The 10,323-nt window shown below is 32.9% G+C and overlaps 1 protein-coding gene across 1 annotated transcript in view; it reads right to left on the bottom strand.

The window, feature by feature from the left end:
• Positions 1-581: 581 nt before the first annotated feature.
• LOC119574290 (cell cycle control protein 50A-like) overlaps positions 582-10,323 on the bottom strand; it is a 15,518-nt gene continuing 5,776 nt past the window's right edge. The window contains exons 2-8 of the mRNA XM_037921484.1: positions 8,151-8,296; positions 7,818-7,973; positions 7,491-7,677; positions 7,249-7,374; positions 6,649-6,842; positions 6,085-6,278; positions 582-2,988 (exon numbers count right to left, since the gene is read on the bottom strand). Of these exons, the coding sequence (XP_037777412.1) occupies positions 2,940-2,988; positions 6,085-6,278; positions 6,649-6,842; positions 7,249-7,374; positions 7,491-7,677; positions 7,818-7,973; positions 8,151-8,296 (1,052 nt within the window). The 3' untranslated portion in view covers positions 582-2,939. The remainder of the gene's footprint in view (positions 2,989-6,084; positions 6,279-6,648; positions 6,843-7,248; positions 7,375-7,490; positions 7,678-7,817; positions 7,974-8,150; positions 8,297-10,323) is intronic.

Raw genomic sequence — 10,323 nt, 5'->3', positions numbered from 1 at the left:
AGACCGTACAAAATTAGTTGAGTCTAGGGCTGAAGGCCAAGGTAGGGGAGACCTCCAGCATTGGGTCCCAGTCCTTGCCTCCTAAGCCCCCCCAAGACAACAGTGGGCAAGGGATTGGGGGGATACATGTGTGTGTGAGTGAGTGAGTGAGTGTGTGTGTGTGTGTGTGTGTGTGTGTGTGTGTGTGTGTGTGTGTGTGTGTGTGTGTGTGTGTGTGTGTGTGTGTGTGTGTGTGTGTGTGTGTGTGTGTATTTACATTGTTAGATATATGATGACATCATTTATCATTACTTTACAATATGTGTAATATTTAACTCATTTTAATTCTCAATCAGGCAGTTTTCAGAAACATGCATTCGAAGCTAAATTATGATAGATGGTTCTGAAACCGAACATTTTATAAAGGACTTACTTCTTTCTCGAAGTCCCTACTGTGGAAGTATGAAATGTTTCTAAAAATATATAATTCTTACATTAATTAATTACTTCCAAGAAAACATAGACGTGGGCATTTTAATGATTTTAATGAACAAGAAAACCTTTACAGCCGCTGGGAAGGAACAAGCACCTCAAACAAATACTTTTCATACAACAGACTTTATTGGACTAGATGAAACAATTACACTCCTCAAATTCATAAATCAGACACACAAGAAATGAAGTGAACATATAAATTCAAATAAATAGAAAATAATCAAACAAAGGAAAAGGTGAAAAAATTTCTAACCTTCGTGACAACAGATAGTCAGAATTTATTTTTACACATTTTTGAATCTGAAATCAGAATTTTCTTGTATTACCTTAGAAATTTTAAATCTTATCTTACGAATACATGAAATCCTTTAGTCAAGTGACCATAAATATTTTATAACATCTAATATATGGAATGCAACATTTTACAACACTAACTACTACCACATTGCTTCAACAAGAATATATATGTTTTACATTAAATAGACTGATGAAATAAACTATTGTATTTTTTGCTATACATATCACAAACACAAAAGTCTTCACATTGTATGATATATACCATATGCAAATGAGGAAAAGTTGACAGGAAAATGACCAATGACTATAATATTTTCAGTCTGCTAAAAATTATTAAAAACTATTTATATAATATTAATTATGATAATAATAAAAATAAAAAAAACATGTAAGGTTAAGTTGTGTTGCAAGAAGTATGATAGCAAGTTCCTACACATTCTGATAAGTGACCTAGTAATGTCCACCCATAACAAGCATACTTCTTGCCACAGCTCAACATAAATTGCATGTGCTATGTATCTCACATATAATAATAGAATATTTATACTGGCACTGTGAACTGGTTATATATTCTTATATACATTTACAGCTGTAAGCTATAATGAAAATTAATATTAGCCACAATACTTATATTTTATGTATTTGTTCTGACTTTTTAAAGATAAAAATCAAATTATGTGCAATGAAATTTCAGAATACAAAAAAATATTTTATGATTACCTATAAGCATGTAAATATGTATGTATATATGTATGTATCTCCATACATATATACAAATATTCCACTGCAAGCTAAATCCAATCAAGTCTTTTATTCTTTATGTGTCTGAAAGATTTTGAAACAGAAATTTTCAGGTGCCATAAGGAAAAAATATTAGGAGTAAAGCACCAGTGAATATGCTTCATTTATCTTCACATTTCTGTGAAGAATCAATTTGTTTTTTTTACAATTTTTTTTTTTTTCTCTTTTTTGCTTTATCATAAAATTAATATTTAAGGCCACTTCACCCAAACTAAATAAAAATCAGAGTCATAGCATATCCAGAAAGAAATAATACTGATCCCTTTTCAAGACCTTATAAAAAAAAAAAAAAATTATTGGCAAAATAAATAATCAGAAGATCCTTATCAATAATAAAGCAATTATTTAAGAACATAATACTTAACTTCATTACCACATGTGTAGAACTCCTATATATTTTTTTTTAATACCAATAATGAAATAAACAAGAATCGACCTATGAAAATACAATGAACCAAAGGCTAGTGTCTACCATCTACTAAAACCAATATTCAAGGTGGCCTCAAATGCACCCAAAACCCCAATACCCGAGTCTCATAGTAACTATTCAAATATTATCTTCTTAATCATTAAGTACAACCTATCCTCGGACAAATGGCAACATAATTTTGAGGTGATGGCATCATAGTCTGTATTAATCAATAAAAGTTAAGTTCATTTTAATCTCTAATTCAACCCTGAGATGAAATATGAAAAATGGGGAAAAAAGAAGAAAATTTCTCAATGCACCCTTTCATAAAAATTATAATAAAATATGCAACTAATTTATCTTTACTTCTGCTATATCTTTTCATAATAAACCATTTCTTAGCATATGCAGGGCAATACTTGGGGCAATTTTATAAGCTATGAGGGTAAAGCCGACTTGAAAGCTTCATAAGAAATATCCTTACCTTTCACGAAGCATTTAAACGTATCAAGTACCATCAAGAGCCACCTAATGAACCTCTAAATTGTGATATACAAATAACAGATTTCACTTTTTCCCTAAATGCTATGGCTTGCAATTTTACGATATATAATAAATAACTAAACTGCAATTTATAAAATTTGATGCTGAAAAAGTCACCTTACCCAGCAAATATATTAAAAGGGAATGTGCTATACAGAAATTATCTGGGATTTCTTATTAAAAAAAATCCATAAGAAGAAAAAAGCTTATCTATCACTGGTACTCACATAGTTCTTTGGTCCTGCATTTGAGAATCTAAAACAAACTCACTTTATCCAGGTATCACAAATGATAGTCAAATAAATAAAAAAATGAAAGAGACCGTGTTTCCGAATTGTTATTACCAACACTGAAACTCTTCCATTTCTTTGGAAATTTTACAATAAGATATGACTTCATATGAAACAAAATTCTTCTAGTCACTGTATGGCGTGTTCTGGTTTATACTCAGCTGATCACCAGCCCTGAAAAATTATTTAAAAAATACAGATTAGTTGAAATGTCAATTTCAAAAATTACAATATAGAACATTAAAATATATTCCTTACTATACTCAATTTATTTTCCTACTGAAGCAAAGATGCACTTAACAGCTTGGGGATGACTGAATACATTCTGAACAGAATTGCTGTTTTTTAAATAATTATCATGACTACCATGTCAATATTTTTTTTTTAATAACAAACCCTTCCATTATCATAACATTGGCATTAACCATCTATTAACCTGTCTTTAGTCATCACCAATCAAGTGCATCTTTGTCCCGATAAAAAAATAAGTATAATAATATGCAGCATCACACACGAGAAGAAGCAACTACCATACATCACACTAGAGTTTGAACCATGTAAAACATCACAGGATATCAGAAGGTTGTCATTCTCAAAAAGGAGGAAAGTAGGGAGAAAATTAATGACTAAGGTGATAGTTCGCATGATATGGAATCACCCTTGGAATTTTACCAACAATAAAAAAGGAATCGCCAGACTGTCTTGTTGATCTCTCTTTACTCTTAAGCTTCAAAATGAAGCCCAGGGTTGAAACAAGATAAAATGACAGAGAGAAAAAATAACTTGCATAATTAACACCGATGATTTGTTAAGTCAAATAACTTCTACATCTGTTTTCCTCATATTACTATGCAATTGAGAACATGAATAAGTCTAAACAAACAACCTATGGAACTCTACTTGAAAATGCAACAGCTAGCTATTTAGGTTTAAGTCCACAGAAATTTAAGCTTACCTACAACAGCCTAAGCTAACTCGTCCAAGCTTTGGGTAACTTCCTCAGAGTCCACTTTCTTACAAGCACCCTCTTCCCTAAAATACCTAGAAATCTTCCTTGAATCACTCCATCATATAAAAGCAAAAATCACATTTTGAATTAAAGTTTTTGCTCCACCATACTTTGTGGCGTGCTTAAATTGAAAGCTTCCATTTCAAAGCAAACTTGTGTAACAAGCATGCTTTTTCTTGAAAACCTTTTTATTTTTGAAAGTTTTAGAGTGAATGAGTGTGTGAGTGAATATGAGCAGTGCAAGTGGTGTAAGTGCACAAATGTGTGTTCATGTACATGTGTGTGTGCATGTGCACATGGTGCCTGTGCAATGCCTGTGCAGTGCCTGTTCAGTGCCTGAGCAATGCCTGTGCAGTCCCTGTGCAGTGCCTGAACAATGCCTGTGCAGTGCCTGTGCAGTGCCTGTGTGGTACGCTTGCTATGTGCATGCAGTGTGTATGCTATGTGCATGTGCATGTGCATATGTGTTGCTTACATGCCTGTCTGTGTGTACTGCTTATGCTTCATTTGTATACTGTTTGTGTCTGGGTGTGTGAATGTAATGTGTTATACTGGATCTGTCTGTTGTTTACATCTGCATGTGTGTTGTTTATATTAGTGATTATATGTGTTCACTGTTGTAAACTGTTCCGTTTTGTGGTGTTGTAATATATAGAAATAGGACAAAATACAATATCACATCCTTATGGAAAAACATCACTTTATATTATTAGACATGTTAGTTCAACTCACATTAGTAAAATCAAACGAAATGAAAGCAATACCAGTAAAACTATTTTCTTATAACCTTACTTGTAGCATGAATCAAAAACCCAAAATGGGTATTACATTGCCTTTATTTCATTTAACATTCATAAATAATAAGAGTAGACATTATAAAATTAGCTGCCCAACACTGTTGAGCAAATAGTAATGCGAGAACAAATTCAAAGTGATGTAAAGAAATTTTAACATCACAGTGTTACGTTACGCTGAACTGTGCTGTGTTGTCATTCAATGTAATGTATTGTACTGGTTCTGTTATCATAATGAATTTTGTTGAGTATGATCCTAAACAACAAGAAAACTGTAGCAAAGTGACCCTTGATACTATAGTGCATCCCCCCCCCCCCCAAGTCTTGGACATACTACCCCTACCACCCTTTCCCACAAACATGTAATATTATATCACCCGCCAATTAAGGGTAAACTGTCCATTTCTACATTCTCTATAAAATACTTTTTTTTTTGTTGATCTGAGCTCTGGCATCTTAAACCATGATTTGCATCTGTGGTACTATGTGGTCTATGGTACTATGCTGTGACATATGTGTCATTTTGTTTGTGTTGTGTCAGGTTTACAAGCAACCTCATTCTTCAAAGTATTTAGCTATGCACAGCATTTGTAAGCTTCATCTATCAGCACCCATTAATATAGAACGTAAGTGGGCACAGGTAACCACATATATAGGCAAGATCATAAGCCATCTTATTTCTTTATATGTCAAAATGCATATAAGAATGGAAATTCATAAAGGAACATGGTAAATTATTGGGTGGAAAACAAATGAATTTTTCCTAGCTGTAGAATAAATGAATTCTGTAGATATTTTACAATTACCTACAGAAGGGAGGTGTATGAATTCAAGATAAAAACAAAGAAAGCATTAGGCTGACCAATAATCATCAACTATGGTTACAGTATTATAGCACACTTACTAGAATTAGGTATTATATACTTGGGACATGGTGCTAACAATGTAAATGACCAACTGTGCTTTCCACAAGCATTATCTACTACAAGCTATCACCTCTAAACTCCAATACTTGCACCCAATGTATCCTTTAAGGGGATTGTCATGAGCATACATAATCAAGAAAACAATCCTGACATAATAAAATCAACCATAGTGAATTGTTAAAAAAAAAATACCAAAAACTGCCTTGCTCTTAGATGAGTTTACACAAAAGTAACTAAAAATATAGAACTCTCTTTTACATCCATCATCCTTTCTTGATCCTATACATATCACCAAAGAGTTACTTTACAGACATGATGTTCAGTATAGCAAGTCACTTTACAAGTCATAATTTTTACCTTCTCTTTACACCTATTTCACGACTGGCTTAGCACACTCACATTTCACAATTATTAGACAGTTGCCCATCTAATCTATAACAAAAATTTTACTATTAACCCAACATTTGTACATGACAGTCCCTTTAATTTGTATTCTAAGTGCTTTTCACCGTAAATATCCATCACCAAGCCTGCAACTTACCTCTTTCCAAATTTGATGTGGATAATAAGGAAAATGATCCCAAGCAGGAGACAAATAGCTCCCACTGTGATGTAGGCAATACCAAGGAAGTTATTTTTGCCACCCAAGAAGCTAGTTGTGGAGAGAATCATTCGCTTCTTGCCACCGAATGAATCCACTGGGTAATTGTAGTCAACCTCCAAATAGTAACGATCCTATAAAAAAGAGAGGTGATGTTTGATCTAGGTTGATGTCAGAAATATAAATGCTAACAAAGTACTTACAACTGACACTTCAAACAGGAGGAAATATCTGAATAACATATCTTAGTTAAAGAAACATTAAATCTTTATTGCCCTTATATATCCAAGTGCATTATGACAGTCAACTATGAATTTACAAATATTTAGATTTATCTTTAAGCATTCCTGTATGCAAGAAGAACAGAAAAAAGAATAGGCAAAAGTGAAAGAGGAAGAAGAGAGTGAAGATGAAGGCCAAAGAGAAAAGGGAAAAGTAGGAGGTGAATGAAATTATCTAAACATCATTGTGGTTAACTGATCAGAATCTAATATTTATACATACTGCAGGGAGTCCATTGATAAAGCCCTCCTGGCTGTGGTCAATTTTGCGGTACAGTTTACGGAAGGTGGGAAAAGCTGCACTGCGCATCCAGACAATCAAGTCCTCATTCCTATAGCCATTATTATCAGGGTCATCTAGGTCAAGCTCCCATACACTACGAGTCCAGTAGAGAGGCTTGACAGTGTCTTTGAATGCTGTAAAGTGATAGAATAAGTCTTTTAGTGCCTGTCCTTTGTACTTTCATTGCCATACTTTACAACTGCTGGTAAAACTAACAGAAATTAGAAATAATGACAGCCCTATTAATTAGGAATAATGATCTCCTTCTGCCAATGAATAAAATGATATATACAAATGAATACAGAAAGTATTTGCCTCTACACCTCTCTCTACCCCACTTGGTGCTGCTCGCTCCATTCACTCTTATTCACTCATTAACGCTCTCTCATATCTTTTACTCATTTGTTCATCCAAGCTCTATGTTCAGTCTGACTCTTACTCATGTTCAAATCCATTCTAGATCAATCATAGTCACTCCTGCACACTCTCTTATTAAATTTTCATATAATCAGGAAAGAACAGAATCAACAAGCCTCTTACCACCAGTCTCATTCAAGGCTCCTTCAGGATTTCTAAATTTCAACTTCCTATCTGAGGGCCAAGCAATGCCTTTCTTGATCAACTTTATGTTTTCATCGTCCTTCTTCCGGAACAACCTCAACGTGTCTGAGAAAACAGTCTGCATGTTAAAAATATAAGAACAAACACTTATGATGTCAGTATCTGTCAATCTACATAATAATGCATATAAAAGAATATTAAAAATATATATATTTTTATACCATTAAACATTGAGTTGGCAATTGCTCCACAGGGTGCAAAGATTTTATCATCAGTATCAGTTGCAAAAGGCTTGCAGTCGCTGTTAACAGTAGGGTTTACTCTTCCCAACAACTGGTCATCATCCCTAGACTTAACATAGCGACGATGATTTTGGTAGAAGTTATCTAAGCCGTAGTAAAGGTAAACCTGGAATATTGTAAATTATATATTAAGTCGTCTCTAAACTATAAGCTGTAAGATTTGCAACCTTATATATGCATTAATTATCATACACCATTACTTGAAAATAGCTGGAAAACAAACACAACCAAATGAACATATCTTACATTCTTTTCAAAAGTTTCTGAGATGTTGAAGTTAATGCGACACGTGCAGACATCAGTAGTTTCTTTTATAATTTCCTTACACTGCCTCTTTGTTCCATCAGCTAACTGATGGGAGATGCTCTCACAATCTGTGTACTCTAACTGGAACTCTTGTACCTTTTGGAGAAATAACAAAATATGTATGTCTTTTTAGTTATGTTTAGAACACACATAGATCTAGCTGAGACCGCATTACCATAAATATACGATGTGATATCCTCGTCTTCACTACCATTAAAGAACTTTGCAACCAAGCTCATCTTCTCACAAAGCCCATAAAAAGGCATTACTCACATTTTCTGAGAAGTAGAGAAGAGCCACCCCCAGGGGGATGAACAGAAGACCAATGAGGAAAAATGCTGGAAGGACTGTATCAGCTGTGAGGATCGGCTGCCATGCTGGGAGTCTCTGCTGCTTAAATTTCTGTTTAAATTTTGAATCTGTGAAAAAAAATATATACAATATTAATTCACATGCATATGACATCTAAACAGGTTTCTGTCTAACAGTATTAACAAACTAGTATTCTGATGTTACTAAGTATTTTTCTTACATCAATAATTTTTTTTTTAAGAAATGTACAAACCATCTTCCAAAACCAATTTATCAAAGTCTAATCATTCTAAATCAAGTTCAGTGATACTATACTAAAGGCACAACATTACCAAGCTTGCGTCTCTTCTCTTCTGCAACTTTCCGTTCATTGGAAATTATTCGAAATTTCAAATCTTGAATTTGAGTCTCAAGGGTAACGACTTTCCTTTCCAATACCCTCACATTCATGATAGCCTCCAAGTCCTCAGCAGGCATGGCCTTAGTATTTGGCACAGCTATTCACTACTAATATTATATAGTTTCCTATCACCTTACCTACTATGAACTACTGATATCATTCTTGTCTAATAAAACAATGAAAAAAAAAGGGAAATATAAGTTATTGAAGTACATTTTAATTCATGGACAGTTAAATGGACACTTAAAATGCTCCATATTCCAATGGTCCCTAACCATATTGTCCACTCAGTTTTCAAATTCTATAAAGAATTTATCACAACTAATACCATATCAAACTCGTACCAATATTCTCACAGATCAATTTCAAATAAATTACAACAGACCCTAATAATTTACACTGAAATCTATATCCATCTCTACAGATCTTGCTCACTACACAATTCTGCTAATTAAATAAAAAACTGCAACTTTGAAATCGCTACTCATAAAGTCATCACACCGCCACATAAATAATAACAATAATAATAACAGCAACACCTCTCACAGCACAAAAACAAAACCACACCACCACACGGCACCCAGACAAGAGGCCTTCTGATTTCCCATTCCCCCCCAACACGGTCCATAACTCTCTGCCCTCCCCTCCAGGAGCCACGCCCAGCCACCTTCCCCTAATGGCCCTTGATAGGTGCAGTGGGGCCACACAAACTCCATGCTGTAGTCTACATGGAAACTCAGTCCAAAGGTTGCCAGCAATGTAAAAATACTACTCATCAACATTTGAACACATTAGCCTAAAAGTGTTAGTGGAGTAAAAGGCAACCATTAATAAGATTTAAAGGATATTAAGAAAAGGGGTATAATTCTAGTAACAGTATATTGATGGTATTAATAATTATTATAATAATAATAATGAGAAAGTAACAAGAATCAACAGTAGAGACAATGATGATAACAATAATAATAATATTATTATTATTAACAATAATAAAACCAAAAAAATCATCATCATCATCATCATCATCATCATCATCATCATCATCATCATCATCATCATCATCATCATCATCATCATCATCATCATCATCATCATCATCATCATCATCATCATCATCATCATCATCATCATCATCATCATCATCATCAAAAAAACAATAGCAAAAACAATAACAATAATAATAACAGCAATAAAAAAAGAAAAGAAATATAAAAAATAATAATAATAACAACAATAATAACTACTAACAATAATAATAATAATAATAATAATAATAATAATAATAATAATAATAATAATAATAATAATAATAATAATAATAATAATAATAATAATAATAATAATAATAATAATCATAATCATAATAATAACAACAACGACGACAATAACAATATCTATAATTACAGTGATGAAAGAAACCATGAGAGAAAAAGATAAGAAAATGATACTTTTGCTAATAATTATGAGGACATTGATGCCTCATAATGACTGATCAATGTTAGTGAAAAGAGATGATGACTGATCAATGATAATGATAATGTTGACACTTATGCAATTGATGATTATTCATAATGATTATAAATAAAAAAATAGTAAAGCCCTTTCCAATGAAACTTACAAATACAATGAAATTAACAATAACCATAACAGTATAGTTCACATTAAGAATATTGGGAAATAAATTAATTAATGATGATAATGATAAATGTCAACATCAGCTCACAGTTATCATCA

Source organism: Penaeus monodon, chromosome 6 (assembly GCF_015228065.2).
Source record: "Penaeus monodon isolate SGIC_2016 chromosome 6, NSTDA_Pmon_1, whole genome shotgun sequence".
Classification (NCBI taxonomy): domain Eukaryota; kingdom Metazoa; phylum Arthropoda; class Malacostraca; order Decapoda; family Penaeidae; genus Penaeus; species Penaeus monodon.
The sequence above is the reverse complement of the archived record's forward strand: the minus strand, read 5'-3'. Positions and strand labels throughout refer to the sequence as shown.